Raw genomic sequence first — 17,271 nt, forward strand, 5'->3', positions numbered from 1 at the left:
TTCTGGAGGACTCAGTGCAGGAGAGAATGGAAGGAAGAAGACCAAGGAGGGGAGGCGATGTGGTAAGCATTGGGAGAGGAAGATCAACGGACCAAGAGTTGGAAATGGAAGAGTTGATGGAGAGGTTGAGGGTTTAGAGAAAAACAATGGTTTGATTTTTTTTTAATTTGATGTGTTACTCTTGATCACAAATATTAATAATAATGCCATTAGTGCAGGTCTGGACCACACAGCAGAAAGCTTATACACATTCCATATTTTCGTATTTTATTTCAGGGCCAGATATCAGGCCAGAGGGATTGATGCTCGACTAGAGGTGTTGGGACCATCTGGGCCACCCCTACCCCTCAAGGGGCTTATGTGGCTTCCTGGGATACTCCTGGTATCCTGCTCACAGACCCAAGCAGGATCAGAGTTTGAACTGGGATCCTGGTGCATTAGCGTCCAGGCTTCTTTGCTGATCCATGTCACCGGCCAGTGTTTTCTTAGAAAATAATTACTTTACACACCAAGTACACTCTTTCACTCCCTGACTTTTTTGTTTTGTTTTGGGGCCACACCTGGCGGAGCTCAGGGATAACTCCTGACTCTGCACTAAGAAATTGTTCCTAGAGGTGCTTGGGGGACCCTATGGGATGCAGGGAATTGAACCTAGGTCGGCACATGCAAGGCAAGTGTCCTCACTGTGCTATCACTCCAGCCCCTCTCGCTCCCTGTCTCATCCATTGGTCATACCTCTACCGAGTCTGGAAACACAGAAGAGACCCCAATTCCCCTTTCAGGGGGTTTATCATCCTGTGGAGAGAAAAGCCTGACCCTAGACAGTAAGGCTCTGGATCAGGTCTTCTGAATATATTTAAGCTTTATCTTGCTCCTGAGGTTGCAGATCCAGGGGGCGTCTCTTTGCCATTGACCCATGCCCCCAGCTCCCTGTCCTTACCCCGATTTTCTGACCAGAGACTTTTTCTCTAAATAGCCCTCCTGCAGCCAAATAGACCACGCAAAGGCCGATTCAACTTATGTCAATTGTGCCCTCTGCTGGCTGATTCGGGTACTGCAGGTCTTTGGAAAGATGAGAAATCCCTGTTACCTCTTAAGACATCAGTCGAGCTCCCTCTATTAGAGGATCTGAGATTCAGGAGAACGGACAGCAGACATGAATCCCAACTCTACCAACCAACCCAAGCTGGGAAATGTCCAGAAAGACTACTTAGACCTGGGCTGGGGATCTAGTGTAGAGGTTAAAGTGCTTGCCTTGGGCTGGAGCGATAGCACAGCAGGTAGGGCGTTTGCCTTGCATGCAGCCAACATGGCCGACCCTGGTTCGATTCCCAGCATCCCATATGGTCCCCCGAGCACCGCCAGGAGTAATTCCTGAGTGCATGAGCCAGGAGTAATCCCTGAGCATCGCCGGGTGTGACCCAAAAAGCAAAAATAAATAAAGTGCTTGCCTTGTGCCTCGTGGTCCCTCTGAGCACTGCCAGGTGTGGCGCCTCCCCTCAGATACTCAGATCTGATCTTGGACAATCACTTCATCTTGGACATTAGTTTCCTTAACATTCTGAAATCAGGGAATGTTCTAAAGTACCCTTTGCATGGAACAGTGCCCCGATGGCAAATCCCATGAGCAGGTGTGAGAATGCCTCAGCAGAATCAACAGCCACGCAGAGAAATGCAATGACCAATGACTAAAGTGAAGACAGAAAGGAAATCCACGGGTGACAGTCTCAGCGGGCATGGCACTTGCCTTGCATGCAGCTAGCCTGGGTTCGATTCCCAGCATCTCATCTGATATGATCTCCTGAGCTCAGAGCCAGAAGAAACTCCTGAGCATTGTCAAGTGTGGCCCAAAAGTGGATGAGAGGGGGAGGAGGGCAGAGCAATTGTACAGCGGTAGGACTTTTGCCTAACATGTGGCCAACCAGGATTTGATCCCCGACATTCCATATAGTCCTCTGAGCACTGGCAGGAGTAACTCCTGAGCATTGCTGGTGTGCTCCCCCCCCAAAAAAAAAAGAAAAAGAAGGAAGCAAGAAATCCTCTAGAGATGTAACTCAGTCGTAGAGCACATGCCTGGCATCTGTGAGTCCCAGGTTTGATGCCCTGTACCAACTACAGCGATAAAATGGTTACTGAACCCAGGTGGATAACTCAGGGGGCTGACCACCTGCTTTGCATCAAGAGTCTTGAATTTCACACCCTTATCCATCCTGGCCTGAGCACCATTGGGCATGGCTCAAAAATGACTACAACAGGGGCTGGAGTGATAGCACAGTGGGTAGGGCATTTGCCTTGTACACAGCCGACCCGGTTTCCGTCCCCAGCATCCCATATGGTCCCCCGAGCACCACCAGGAGTAATTGCTGAGTGCAGAGCCAGGAGTAACCCCTGTGCATCGCCGGGTGTGACCCCACCCCCCAAAAAAGAAAAAAAATTACAACAAGATAAATCTATATAAAGGAACTCAAGCATCCAACTTAGTTTCCCCAATGACTCACTTCCTGCTGACTGTCTCCTCTGTGTCCATAAATACCCGTAACGGCAGGGGGAAATGACCCAGTCCCCTTAATGGCCATACCACCCCTTTCACTTTGATAGTCCCCAGGCCTCCCCCAGCCCCATAAATAACTCACAGTTTCCCCCGCCTTTCCCTCGCCATATCAAAGAATGCAGTGAGACCCTGGTATCCACCACGTGGTTTGTGTCTGTGTGGGCCACTTTCCTTGGGTCCCTTAGAATTCAGCCTGTTTTTCTTCATTCCCAGTACTCTGCTACATTTTCAGGAAAGATTTTTCTAGCAGCCTGGAACATTTCATGTTATGTGAGACCAATTCTTTCAGAGTAACTAAGTCCATTAACTTCATCTTCCCACCTCAGCCCCACAAAAAAAAAAAAAAACAGGAAAGAAGCCAGCAACTTCTTCCCAGACCCACGGAGTCAAAGAGGCGGCTGTGAAGTCTTGGTTCTTCTTGGCCTCACACAGGGCGCATAGACGGAAGAGGTGGACGCACTTTCTGTGTGTCCTAGGGATCACGGTTAGATCCTTGGCCGTGTGACCCGCAGGCACCACCAGGGGGCAGGCCTGAGCCACTTCCAGCAGAAAGAGGTTCTTTGCTCGCCCTGGAATCGCCTGAGATCCCTGAAGCCAAAAGCCTTCCAAGGCTCCACCCAGTCATTCAGCACCCCTGATACCCACCCCCGTGCCCCACTCCATCCCCTCCCTCAAAAGTCCAGCGCTAATTTGGTTTTGTTTGGGTGCCACACCCAGCAGTGCTCAGGGATCACTCCTGGTGGTGCTCGGGAGACCATCTGGAATGCCAAGGGAACAGACCCAGGTCATCCTCGTGCAAGGTGCCCTACCCACTGTACCATGACTCCAGCCCCGTGGCCCATGTTAAATCCAGAGGCCCCAGAGATATCCAAGTGCTGGGCAGAGGCTTGGTGTGTTGGAGGCCTGGGTTTCAGTCCCACATTGTATGGTCTGGAACGACCTCAGAGCACAGAGCCAGGAGTAGCTCCCCCCCCTCCCCGGCCCTTTTTTTTTTTAAAAGATGATGATATCCAGCTTCCCAACTGTCAGCAACTTTAAGTAAGTAAAGTAAAGGCCCTCCCGTTGATCATCGATTTGCTCGAGCGGGCCCAGTAACGTCTCCATTGGAGACTTTGTTGTTACTGTGTCTGGCATATCGAATACTCTCGGTAGCTTGCCGGGCTCTCTGAGAGGGGCGGAGGAATCGAACTCGGGTTGGCCATGTTGGCTGCGTGCAAGGCAGACGCCCTACCCGCTGTGCTATCGCTCTCAGCAACTTTATGCCTCAAGAAATGGGAAACCCAGACCAGAACAATAGCACAGCAGGGAAGTGCTTGCCTTTGCATCAGCTGACCTGGGTTTCATCCCAGGCATCCCAAATAGTTCCCTAAGCACAAGGCACAGAGCCGAAAGTAACCCCTGAGTGCCTCCAGTGTTTCCCCTTCCTCTCCCAAAAAAGTGTCAAACCAGTGAAACAAAGCAAGGAGCAGACATGTGCCTGGCAAGCAGCTGCTCCCAGTTCAATCCTCAGACCCACATATGATCCCCCAATCCCACAGGCACCCCTAAACACAGAGCAGAAGATAGTCCTGAGTGCCACTGGGTGTGGCTCAAGAATAAAATCAAAGGTGCTGATCAACAAACCCCAGACACATGCAAGCAGCCAGACTCCCCCAAACTAAAGGAAATCCCGTGCTGACCAGTCCACAGATCATGTCCTTGCGCATACCTCAAGTTCCTTCCCCACTTGCTCCAATGAGTCCAAAAACTCACCTAAGGCCCCACCTGGCAAGGCCCGTCAGAAGTCAGAAAAACACAACTGCTTCATAAACTGAAGTCCAGCAGGCAGTCATGGAATACCTTCCTGGTGGTTCACTTCAAATCCTGTCTCTCCCAATATTCCTCTCCTGGCTGGAGAAATGACTTAAAGGGCCAAAACACAGGCTTTGCATGTGGGAAGCTGGGGTAGATCTCCAGCTGCATGCAAGGCAAACACCCTACTATTGTACTATCTCTTCAGCCCAATGAGGAGATGTCTTCTCCGATATATGTGTTTAGTCTTTGGACCATACCTGGAGGCATTCAGGAGCTACTCTTGGATCTGTGCTCATGGGTCACCACTGGCAGGATTTGGGGGACGATATGCAGTACTGGGGACCGAACCAGGTTCTTCTGTGTGCCTTACCTACTGGACTGTCTCTCCAGCCCCTGATCTTAAGTGTCTTTACTCACAAGTAACTCCTTTGTGTCTCCAGTTTGCAAACAAGTTACTTTGTGCACAGGGGATGATCAGAAAAGGAAGAGGTACTGGATGATTTTATGAGCCCTGACTTTTAGGAAGCCAACGTATGTTTGAGAACTGGGTACAAGTCTTGGAGCTAGAGAGGTTGCAGGGATAATGACCCAGCATAATCCCACAGGCTGGCCCACCACCCCAGCTCAGGAAGGAGGAACCCTTGGAAATCAATGTCAGGCTCAGACTCCTAAGGCCATGAACGTGAGAACAGAGCATCTTAGAAGATGGAGAACAAAGGGTCTTAGAAGGTCAGACAAAGGATCCCTGGAAACACGGATTTGTGATTGTGAAGCCTCACAGCATCTGGAGGACAAAAGATGCTCAGAATGTGTCCTGATGAGATTAGAATTCTCACCCAGAGTGTCAAGATTTTGGACTTAACGGATCTGGGACTCAGGCAGGACGGGCTACCAGGTGCAGGTGAAAAATGCTGAGACCCCCGTGTTCAAAAATAACTTCGAGAGTCTCAGCTGAACTTGAAAACCAGCGCGGGGACCCTTCTAAGCCAGAAACGGATCAGAGAAATTGGCTCAACATAGAAGCACAATTTCTTTTCCCTTGAGAAAATGTCGGTCTCGGTGGACCCGGCTTTCTAGTTTTACAGCTAAGTGTCTGGGAAGACTTCGTGGAAGAGGAGGAAACATGGGCTCGAACACTTTCGGGCCCCCTGCGCAGTCTCAGAAGCTGAGGGTGGCGGCGGGTGGGGAGAGTGGGGAGGGGGAGAGGAGCAGCTGCCAAACTGTCACGTGGACCCACTCCCTATTTATAGATCTCCCCTGCCCCTCTCGCGGGACCGCCCAATGAGAGCCAGAACTGGCCCGCAAGGGGGCGGAACCATGGGAGGGGGCGGCCCAATGATACTAGAGCGGGGGTGGACTGGTTTCGTTGTGACGCGGGGGCGTGGCCAGAAGGGGGCGTGGCCAGGCCGCCGGGGCCGCGGGAGCGAGTAGACGGCTGCGAGCATGCGTCGCTCCCGGGGCCTCGGGGGACCGCCCCAGCCAATGGGCGCCCGCGGCTCCGCGGCCGGGGGCGTGCCCATGCAGATGAGGCGCGGGTGGGCGGACCAATGGGCGGGCGCCTATGCAGATGAGACGGTGACAGCCGGGCCAGCGGGCGGGCGGGCTGCTGGGGCGGGGAGGTGGGACCCGGAGAGGGGTGGCCGCGGGGCCCGGCCGGGCTGGGGCGGGGGGCCGCAGCCATGATCCGGGCCTTCTCGTTCCCGGTGAGCCCCGAGCGGGGCCGGCTGCGGGGCTGGCTGGAGGGCAGCCTGGCCGGGCTCTGCGAGTTGCACTGGCTGCGGGAGCGGCAGGAGTACCGCGTGCAGCAGGCGCTGCGGCTGGCCCAGCCCGGAGCGGGGGGCGCCGAGGCCGAGGACGAGGAGGACGGCGACGAGGACGAGGATGCGGCGGCGGCGCGCCGGGCCGCGGCCGCCCTGGAGGAGCAGCTGGTGAGGGCCCGCCTGTCCGTGCGTCCGTCCCTCCCTCCGCCCCCAGTCCGCGTCCGTCCGTCTCGGCTGGATGCTCAGACACTCGCCCGGTGGTGGGGGAGGGGACAGGGAAAGAGGACAGGGGGTGGGGCTGAGGACCCCGGAGTCTGGCGGGCGGCGGGCGGGATCTTGTCTCCCCGCCCCCAAACTGGGGGAGACGGGGCCGCATCGCCTCCGCTGCAACCTCGCGCGATGATGCCCGGTCCTCCCCATCCCTACACCCTTTCCCCCAGTACACCCCACCCCAAGAAAAATCTTTCTGGGCGCAAGCGTGTGTCACACCCAGGCTTGGCATCTGGCAGGGGTTGTCTTCTTGCCTCTTGGATGACAGGGCGTGAGAGTCCCCATTTTACGGAGAAAGAAACTGAGGTTCAGGGAGGGCAAGTGACTCACCCAAGGTCACACAGCCCTGCTTCAAAATGCTTCGCTCCCAGGCCTCTCCATCTTCCCCAAGTCCTGGTGTGCTTGGAGATCTCCCCCGAGGGGGCGGGGTGGGGGGAGGGGACCTGGGGCTCTTAAGGCCTGCCGAGGGAAGGATGGCAGCTGAGATGACGCCTACAGTCCCGGAGGCCTCCGTGGTGGTGGTGACCCACACTCACCCTTCTTTCCTGCCTGCTCCCAGCTTGGCCAGACCAAGCCCTCCCCTACCCGCCTCCCGTACACCGGTGCACGCCGGATCTGGGCTGGGGTGCTCCCGGGAGGTGGAGGTCACCAGAATGATTCAGAGAGGCCCCATGCCGCGCTCCCTTCCCGGGTTTTCTGCACCTCCCCCTCCCCCCACACACACACTCCCCGACTTTCTGGGCCCGGTTCCCTCTGAACCCTGGCTCGCTTGCTCTAGGCCTCCCCGTCCCCCCTCGGCATTTCCGCACCCCCCTCTCTCCAGCCCAGCCCCATCCCTGCCCCTCGCTTGCCCCTCCTCCTCCCCAGCCCGCCAGGCCCCCCAGACGACCCCCGCCCCCCCAGCACATCCCACCCCAAAGCCTGTGTGTGGCCACCGTCTCCTGTTTGGGGAAACCTGAGCTGAGGTGGCGAGGGGGGAGGGGGCTCTGCCCAGCGCTGACCTCATCTGCCCCCTCCCCAGTTGGGAGGGAATGTGGAGGTGTTGGGGGGTGGGCGGGCCCGGGTCCGCCAGACTCGGGGCTGCGCGCCCCGCCCCTCCCAGGCGAGGGACCCCCGGCACATTCTTCGAGGGAAGCAGAAACAGCTGTGGGAGGCCCCACCCCCTCCAAAGTTAGAGCCGCGGGGTGGGGTCCTGCCCGCTCCCCCTCCCCGCCCCGCCCCTCCCCTCCCGGCGCGGGCTGGGCTAGGGACGGCGTGGAGCACCCCGCTCGGGGCTGGGCAAGGGGGCCCTTCCACCCCGCCTCTGCCTCAGTGTCCCTCTCTCTGCGCCTCTCGGCTTCCCATCTCTCCCTCCGAGCCTGCCCTATTCTCTACCTCGGTGCGTATCCTCCCCCCACACCCTGAGCGCCCCCCACGGTTGTAGTGGAGAGCCCCCCCAGTCCCCCCACCCCCAGTCTCCAGGCAGAGCTCGAGTCCCGGCCGCGGGAGGAGGCGGCGGTGGCAGCAGAGGGAGGAGCAGAGACGCGCTAAATATAACCCCAGGGGGGTGCTGGGCCCTTCGGAGAGGGGGTGGGGGGCATGGATCCCAGAACCCTGGGCGCGTGCTCCCGAGCCCACCCGGGGAGGGGGGACTTCAGCCCCTCCCAAGGCGGAGAAGGAAGCCCGACTAGGCGAGCAGGGAGAAGGGGAGAGGGGGAGGAAGGGGCCAGAGGAGGGAGTGGAACTGGCCCACACCCAGCCGGGTGGTCCTCTGAGCCCCCTGCCATGAGTGACTCCTGAGCCGGGGCCAACCCTAAAACCAAAATATGGAGAAGGGCAGGTGGCTGAGGGCATTTCTGAGGAAAAGTGGCCAGAAGGGCTGGGGACAGGGGCACTGCTGTCACCCACCAAGGCAAAAAAATCTTCAACTTTTTTTTTTTGTCACACCCAGCGATGCACAGGGGTTACTGCTGGCTCATGCACTCAGGAGTCACTCCTGGCGGTGCTCTGGGGACCATATGGGATGCTGGGAATCGAGCCCGGGTCGGCTGCGTGCAAGGCAAACGCCCTACCTGCTGTGCTATTGCTCCAGCCCCAAGATCTTCAACTTTTTGAGACCCAAACGAGCCTCTTTCCAGGAAGAAGGACTTAAGCTAGACACAGGGAAGGACTTCCCAGAGAGAAAGCGGGCACAGAGACTTAAAGGTGCGGGGGCCAGACAGGGGGCCACTGGCTCAGGCAGTCTCAGGCCTGGACCGTCTGCTCCTTTCATTCCTTTGCAGCGGGCAGGGATGAGGTCAGACTAGCAAGCAGTGGGGAGGGGCAGCCAGGCCGCAGAGAAGGGGCCTCTGAAGTCCGCTTGTCTCTGAACTTGAGTCTGCAAAGTGGAAGTCCTTCACACCTGGCAGTGCTCAGGGCTGACTCTTGGCTCTGTGCTCATGGCTGACTCACAACTCTGTGCTCAGGGCTTACTCCTGGCTCTGTGCTCAGGGATCACTCCTGGTGGGACTGGGGGACTCTGTGTAGTACCGGGGATTGATCTGGGTCAGCTGCGTGCAAGGCAAGGTACCTCCCTTCTGTCCTATCACTCCTGTCACCCACCCTCACTTTTACAATTCTTTTTTTTTTTCTTTCTGGGTCACACCTGGAGATGCTCAGGGGTTACTTACTCCTGGCTCTGCACTCAGGAATTACTCCTGGCGGTGCTTGGGGGACCATATTGGATGCTGCAAGTCGAACCTGGGTCGGCCGCGTGCAAGGCAAATGCCCTACCCGCTGTACTATGACTCTAACCCCGACTTTTACAAATTTTCTGTTGTTTTGGGGCCATACCTAGTGATGCTAGGAGTTACTCCTGGTTCTGCATTCAGGAATTACTCCCTGCAGTGCTCAGGGGACACTATGGGATGCCAGGGATCAAATCTGAGTCGGCCACGTGCAAGGCAAATGCCCTTCCTGCTGTCCTATTGCTCCAGCCCATACCTTTCTTTTTCATTACACAAGTAAAAGCTGATCACATTGATTCCAGGCTAGAGACCCTGGAGTTTGCTTTTCAACCTAAAAGCTTGCATTGATCAGCCCTTTAAAGGAGCTGCTGCTTCAACTCTGAGCCCTGAGGATGGACATTCAGGAAGGGAGGGTGCTGTGTAGTGTTGTGTGATAGACCCACAGAAGATCAGAAAGGACAAGAAGTGAGCCTGGGGTCACACAGCAGGCAGGGTGGAGAGAGAAGTTGCAGCCCTAGCAAAGTGGAACTCCACACATCTCTTTTAAACCCCTTCCCAATCTAGTCCTTCTCTCTTCCTGCCCCTCTCCCGTCATCACACTCCCAAGAGTTCTCCGTGGGATGCTAGTCCCAGAAACAGTTTACATACCAAGCCACAAGATTTTGGCTTTGCTTTGTACAGATTCCACTTTTGGTGGGGGGGGGGGAGGTCCGAGACTCTATGCCAGCGGTTCTCCAAGTGTGGCCTGGAGGGTGGAGCAGCCGAAGCAGCAGGGGGAAGTGGGGCGGGCGGCAGGCGGTGGACATGGGGACCAATCAGAAGCACAAATTCTGGGACTCTGGGCTGAGATCTAACGCTCTGGCTGAGGCCCCAGATACTGAGATTTTAACCTTGCTCCAGGAATTCTACTCTCCTCTCGCACATTTCTTGTTTTGCTCCACCTTTCTGGGGGCTGGTTCTGTGCAGCCTGGTCTGGTTCCTTTTGAATGGCTGTATAGTACTCCACAGTCTAGAGCTTGGGGCTGCGTGTGGGATGGGGCCCAAAAGGTCATGTGCTCTAGCCCAGAGACACAGTGGCAGCGGATGGTGCTGTTGAGATGTGTGAGCCCACCCTGGTATTCACACACTGGAATCGTCCAGAGGAGCCTGGCATGGCCATGGGTATCGTCTCTGCTCTTTTACCTCCAAAGCTCCTGCCTTCTGCCAGGCTGGTCCTGGCAGTAGAGGAGGAAGGTCAAAGCTGGGACCCAAAGGATGCAAACCGCTGCCCTCCTGCTGACAACCTGAGACACTCCCCAAGAAATGGGGTACGGCATGGACTGGGGGGCATTGCTGGGGAAGGGATCCTGTAAACCAACAAGGGAACGAACCAAGGTGTGGTGGACGGAGGGGAGAAACAGCCCCATCAGGAGACCCTCATGGCCAAGAGTAGAGAAAGGAGCCATGTGGGGAGCACATGGCCAGGGGTGCAGAGGCAGTGTCCCCCATATTTTGCCCCTGGAGCCCTGGCAGCCCAGCCTTGGGCTCTCAGAGATGGGGCCTCCCTGAGCACTGAGCCAGGAGCCAAGGGCCAGCAGAGGAAGATAATGGGTGCACCTCCCAATCACAAGCAAGGTTCAGTGTGCAGGAGGCTGTTACTTCTCGGGCAGCCCGGGAGCAGGAGAGCAGCCTGGAGTGCGGGTAAGCTGGGGAGGGTGTCTGCAGGCGGGCGGAGGGGGCGAACCAGCCAGTGCTTCTGCCCTAAATAGGCAGCACTGGGCTCCTGCCCCCGCCCCGCCCCCCTCCTCCAGTCTAGACAAGCAGCTTTTGTCTGAGGGTCAACCGTCAGCCCCAGGCTGCCAGCCAGCACCTCGTGCCTCCCCCAGGTCCCCCTGCAAGCCTCTTGCTAGCTCTCCCCCTGTTAGCCCAGAGGAGGTGAAGTCCAGCTCTCTCTGAGACCCCCTGCCTGTCCGCAACCCCCCTGCCCCCACCCCCAATCCCCTGCACGCTTCGCTGCAATCTAGGCTGGAGAGAGAGCGAGGGATTGATTAAGGCGCTAGAGTGGCAGGAGGCAGTGAACTCTGGCACCCACAGGGCTCTCCCCCATCCCCCGCTGCCCTGCGCCACCAAGAGTGACTCCTGAGCACAGAGCAAGGAGTAAGCCCTGAACGCCGGCTAGGGCTCACCCAAAACACCCCTCCCCCCTACAAAAGATGGATGTTTCTGGGCTGGTTGTGTGGGGCAGAGAGCATACACGTTGCATGAGGATTGGGGTTCTGTCCTTGGCACCCCATACCCCTCCCAGCCCCCTATCCTGCAGTGGGGAGCCGAAAAGAAAGTAAATGGGGGGGGGTTGCCTTTTACTAGAAATGTTACATGTTTCTTTTGAACCTGCTTATGTGAATGGTGGATTTGGGAGAAAGTTCTCGAAGGGGCCAGGGAGCTGTGTGTATGTGGGGGCGGGGGTGGGGAAACCAGGGCAGGAGGATGCTCTGGATCCTAGGACCAGGGTGCCTGCTGGGACTGGTAGTACCACTGAGGCACAGCAGACTTGAAGAGCTCTCTAAAGGCGTGCAAGGGGGTATCCAGAGACTGAGGGCAGGGACTCGGAGAAAAGAGCTAGGAGAAGCAGGCCAATGGTGTAGGGCTCTGCCCTGTCCTGGCCACCAACTAATTTGGGGGTGGTGGGGGTCTTGAGGGCCACATCCGGTGGTGCTCAGGAGACCATATGGTGGCTGGGTGACTCCAGCCCTTAGAACTCACTTCCTGGCCCTGAATTGCCCATGGGGTTCGGGTCAGAGAGGGTCAGGGAGGGGAAGGGAGCAGGAAGCCAGGCTGTGGTGGGTGGACAGCACTTACGGCCATGTGTGAGGTGCCGCGGTCCATCCCAGGCAGGAGAAAAAAATAGAGAGAGGGGATGGGGATGGGCCATGAATACAGACAGAGGGAAGAGGTGGGAATCAAGGCTGCAGCATCCCAGGCCAGAGAGATAACACAGCGAGGGGAGGTGTCTGCCTTACATACAGCTGACCCAGTTCAATCACCGGCATCCCATAAGGTTCCCCATGCACCACTGGGAATAATTCAGTTTTGTTTTGTTTTTTTGCTTTTTTGGGGTAACACCCAGCAGTTCTCAGGGGTTCCTCCTGGCTCTGGACTCGCTCAGGAATTACTCCTGGTGGTGCTAGGCAGACCCCATGGGATACTGGGGACTGAACCCGAGTCGGCCACAGGAAAGGCAAACGTCCTCCCCAGTGTACTGTTGATCTGACCCCAGGAGTAATTTTTTTTTCTTTTTGGGTCACACCCAGCAATGCTAAGGGGTTACTCCTGGCTCTGCACTCAGGAGTTACTGCTGGCTTGCTTGGGGGACCATATGGGATGCTGGGACTGAACTGGGTCAGCCGTGTGCGAGGCAAATGCCCTACCTGCTGTGCTATTACTCCAGCCCTGACAGGAGTAATTCTTGAGTTCAGAGCTAGGAGTAATCCTGAGCGGGGTATGGTCAAAAAACAAACAAAACAAGTACAAAAATAAATAAATAACCCCCTAAAAAATAGATGAGGTGTCCTGAAACTCATCAGCCCTAAAGAGGAATGTGGCAGCTGAGCAGGAAGGGCTAGAGCCAGCCAGAAAGACTGTCCACTGGGCACGAGAGCTGAAGAGCTCAAGGCCGGGGGGATGGAGTGACAGGACCATGGGGAGAACATCTGCCTTGCACGCAGCAACCCAGATTTGATCCCTGACATCCCACGAGCATGACCGGGAGTGGTTTCTGAACAGAGCCAGAAAGGACCGAGCGTCCTGACAGCCTGGTCTCCTTCTGCCCCCAGGAAGCCCTGCCCGGGCTCATCTGGGGCTTGGAGCAGCAGCTGGGGGACCTGAGCCTGGAGTCAGGGGGCCTGGACCAGGAGAGCGGGCGCAGCTCCGGTGAGCACAAGGAGATGGAGTGAGGCCTGCCGGGGACACCAACCCCCACCCCTTCCCCACTGGGCCCCACCCCTCAGTCCCCTCCCACCCACCCCCTTTCTCTCCTGATCTTCTCTGCTCCTCTCCCTGGACCTCAGGCTGCTATGAAGACCCCAGCTCCACAGGTGGCATGGACTCCCCGCCGTCCACCTACTGCGGAGATAGTGGCTTCTCCGGCTCCGGCTCCTATGGACGCCTGGGTCCCTCGGAACCCCGAGGCATCTACGCAAGCGAGAGGCCCAAGTCCCTAGGTAAGGGGGAGCGGAGGAGGTGCGGGGGCTCGGATAGACAGGACAGTCAGAAAGGTTAGGTTTGGGAGGCCCACACCCAGGGATGCTCAGAGCTAATTTCTGGCTCTGCACTCTGGGACCCATCCCGGTGGGGCTCAGGGAACCCTATGGGGTACTGGGGGTTGAAGGCAGGTCAGCAGGATGCAAGGCAAGCGCCCTCCCCGCTGGTCTATCTCTCTCCAGTCCAGTCAGAACAGTTTTAAGCATATACACATCTTCTGAACGTGATTCTGGGCTCAGCTGTGTTCCTGTCTCTGTGCTGGGTGGGGGCCCCTCTGCAGACCCCTCCATTTCTCCATCTATTGGGACAGGAAGCATGACAGCCACCCACATCAGAGGGAATTTCTGGGTCATCAGGGAGCCTCAGCCCAATCCAAGCTCTGGACTTGACCTTGGGAGCAGCTGGTCTCCAGGGACTAACTTTCCTCCTTTAGAGAAGCTCACACACACACACACACACACACACACACACACACACACACACACACACCCCAGGACAGTGCTGGGATGTGACCTGAGGTGCATGTGGGATGTGACCAGCTGGGAACAACTCCCGATTCTCACCCTGCTGACATTCTGGTGGAAGAAATCATCAGCTGGGGGCGAGGGAGGGGCCTCAGGTCTGGATGGATGTGGCCTGGGTTCAACCCCCCCCCCCATCCTCCTCCTCCCAAATCAAGATCCAAGAGAAAGAAGCCACAAGATGCAGGAGTCAGAAGCCTTGGAATGAACGCAGAGCTTTAGCAGGATAGAAAACAAACTAGGGAAGGAAGGAGGGAGGGGGTCCCCTTGGAGTTGGGGGGAAGTTTGCGAGACTCTGATGAGGGGATTCTTCACTGGGAGGTGACAGTTGAGTCCCCTGGAAAGTGAGTGCAGGAGCCAGCTGGCAGATGCCTTCAGAGAGGGGTCCCGAGGACAACTGGGTGAGGTGTTTGGAAGGTGAAGGGGAGCTTGGAGAGGACCCCACGGAGAGTCAGGGCCACCATGAGGGGAAAGGGCAGCAGGGCAGACCCCACCCCACCCTGGAGGTGTGTGGTTTTGTTACAAGCCTGTAAAGTTGAAGATGACCAGGGTACCGGACAGGAAAACGGTGCCAGTAGGTAAGAGAAGGGCCAACACCTAGAGAAGATACCACCAAGATGCCAGGAGCCTCCTAGGGTCCCATAAGCCCTGCCCAGCCTGAGCACAGAGCCAGGAGTAAGCCCTGCGCACCACCGGGAGTGGCCCCCAAACAGCCATAACAATAAAAGACACTCAAGGCTGGGAGCCAGGGGCTGGAGTGGCAGTCCAGCAGGAAGGGCGTTTGCCTTGCACACGGCTGACCCAGGTTCGATTCCCAGCATCCCATATGGTTCCCCGAGTGCAGAGCCAGGAGTAACCCCTGTGCAACGCCGGGTGTGACCCAAAAGCCAAAAAAAAGGGGGGGGGGCTGGCTCCCAGAGATGGTCCCCTGGGTAAGGCACCTGCATTACATGCCGCCACCCCTGGCCATCGCGGGCACCACCCAGCCTGCAGCCCTACCCTTGCAGGAGTGAGCACTGCTGGTGTGGCCCAACAGCACCCCCTTAAAAAAGGCGGGGACAGTCAGGCCTTTAAGGTCACTGCTCTGGGGGCAGTGACCAGGGCCACGCGGAGGAGCCGTATCCCCCGTCCCCACTGCCCCTTCTTTTGCTCCCCCCCAGGAGACGCCTGTCCCAGCGCGCCCGAGGTGATCAGCGCCCGCCCAGCCGTGCCGCGGTCCTTCTCGGCGCCCTATCCGACAGGGGCCGGCCCCGAGGGCTGCTCGTCCGCGGAGCGGCGGACCCGCGCCGGGCCCTTCCTCACGCCCAGCCCCCTGCACGCCGTGGCGCTGCGCAGCCCGCGGCCCTGCGGCCGGGTCCCGGGGGACTCGAGCGACGCGGCGGCAGCCGCGGGGCGGCCCCTAGACGGCTACATCTCGGCGCTCCTGCGCAGGCGCCGCCGCCGGGGGGCGGGCCAGCCCCGGACCAGCCCCGGGGGCGCGGACGGGGCCCCGCGGCGCCAGAACAGCGTGCGCCAGCGGCCCCCCGACGCGTCCCCGCCCCCCGGCGGCGCGCGGCCCGCGCCCGAGCTGCCCGGGGAGCGCCCCGGGGTCCGCCCCGCCAGCCCGGCCGCCCTGGGTCGCGCCTGGGCCTCGCAGTGGGAGTCGGAGGTGGCCCCCGAGCCCCCCGCGCCGCCCGCCGCGCCCGAGCCCCCGGACAGCCCGGCCGAGGGCCGCCTGGTGAAGGCGCAGTACATCCCGGGCGCGCAGGCGGCCACCCGCGGCCTCCCGGGGCGCGCTGCCCGCCGCAAGGCGCCGCCGCTGACCCGCGGCCGCAGCGTGGAGCAGTCGCCGCCCCGGGAGCGTCCCCGGGCCGCGGGCCGCCGCGGACGCCTGGCCGAGGCGTCGGGCCGCCGAGGGTCGCCCCGGGCGCGCAAGGCGGCGCGCTCGCAGTCGGAGACCAGCCTGCTGGGCCGCGCGGCCGCCGCGCCCCCGGTGCCCCCCAAGTACCCGACGGCCGAACGCGAGGAGCCGCGGCCGCCCCGGCCCCGCCGCGGGCCCGCGCCCACCCTGGCGGCCCAGGCCGCTGGCTCGTGCCGCCGCTGGCGCTCCACCGCCGAGATCGACGCGGCCGACGGCCGCCGCGGCCGGCCCCGCGCCCCGTCGGCGCGAGGCCCCGGGCCCGGCCCGTCCCCGTCGGTGCCGCCGCGGCGTCTGCTCTACGGCTGCGCGGGCAGCGACTCCGAGTGCTCGACCGGCCGCCTCGGGCCGCTGGGCCGCCGGGGACCTGCGGGCGGCGGCGCCGACGGCGAGAGCGAGTCGAGCGCCAGCGACGGGGAGTCGCCCGCCTTCAGCTCGGCGGCGTCCAGTGACTCGGACGGCAGCGGGGGCCTGGTGTGGCCGCAGCAGCTGGTGGCCGCCACCGCCGCCGCCGCCGGCCCCGGGGCCGCCGCTGGTGGAGGGGCGCCCGCGGGCCCCGCCAAGGTCTTTGTGAAGATCAAGGCGTCCCACGCGCTCAAGAAAAAGATTCTGCGATTCCGGTCGGGGTCGCTCAAGGTCATGACCACCGTGTGAGTTCGGGGTTGGCTTGGGGTCCCCCTTCAAGGCCTCTGTGCCCCTGCCCGGCACCATCACACACACACAGCCCCCGCCACTGGCCCTCCCACCTCTCCCTTCCAAAGACCACGACTTCAGCTTCCAAAGACCCTTCCTCGCTCCCTCCCTTGCCAGAGTCTGATGAGAAGTTCCTGCCCGGCCCCCACCGTGCGCCCCCCACTGGACTAGGAGCCCCTCCCCAGCCCGTCCCCAGTTTGTTCAGCTGCTGGTCCTGTAGCCCTGGCAAGAAGGTTCCCCATTCCTAGGCCACACTTTGCTCATCTGTCCCTGTGGGTGCACTTTGGTATGCAGCTGGTGGCATTCCGTGGGGAGATCCCCAGTTTAGTTTAGAGCACAGTTTGTACCCTGTCACTTCTCACAGTGAGGCCTCTGAGTCCTTTCCATACCCAGGTATGCCCCCCCATTCACAAGTGCCCCCCGCCATGTCCCTGGACCCCTCGGACATCCCCTTGGCACCCCTTTGGCAACTCTGAGTCCCACCCAGTTGGTGCCTAGAGGGCCCTGAGAAGGGAAGGAGCCCAGCATTGGGGTTTTGAGGGTCAAGTAGGAGTTGGTAACACCTGAAAAGAAAGCCGCTCGCCTCTCCTGGACAATCTTGCAGCGTTGGGGAGGTGGAAATGGGAAAGGAAGATGGTTTCTATCTCGTGCCTCCCACAACCCCTGCAAGAGGGAGTTTGGGACAGCCCAGGATGTGGCCCTCAGTTGTTTCGATCCAGTTTTTTTTTTTTTAAACTTACTGTATTTATTATGACGATGACGACTCCCCCGTGCACAGGGGGGCCAGATTCTGTGTGTTTCTCTAACCTCTTTGTAAATAAATTCACAATCTTACATAGTT

The 17,271-nt window shown here is 59.1% G+C and overlaps 1 protein-coding gene across 2 annotated transcripts; it reads left to right on the forward strand.

Annotated features, from left to right (window-relative positions):
• The first annotated feature begins 5,933 nt into the window (after positions 1-5,933).
• On the forward strand, positions 5,934-17,271 carry DACT3 (dishevelled binding antagonist of beta catenin 3). 2 transcript variants are annotated; one of them, XM_056137076.1, is made up of 4 exons: positions 5,934-6,273; positions 12,893-12,989; positions 13,127-13,279; positions 15,001-17,271. In XM_056137076.1, the coding sequence occupies exons 1-4, from the start codon at positions 6,025-6,027 to the stop codon at positions 16,389-16,391; spliced, it is 1,890 nt and encodes a 629-aa protein (XP_055993051.1). In that variant the 5' UTR covers positions 5,934-6,024; the 3' UTR covers positions 16,392-17,271. The 2 variants fall into 2 exon arrangements, with proteins under 2 accessions (XP_055993051.1, XP_055993052.1); XM_056137077.1 differs by lacking the exon at positions 12,893-12,989 and having other exon boundaries at positions 6,141-6,273.

Source organism: Sorex fumeus, unplaced genomic scaffold (assembly GCF_029834395.1).
Source record: "Sorex fumeus unplaced genomic scaffold, SorFum_2.1 ptg000122l, whole genome shotgun sequence".
NCBI lineage: Eukaryota > Metazoa > Chordata > Mammalia > Eulipotyphla > Soricidae > Sorex > Sorex fumeus.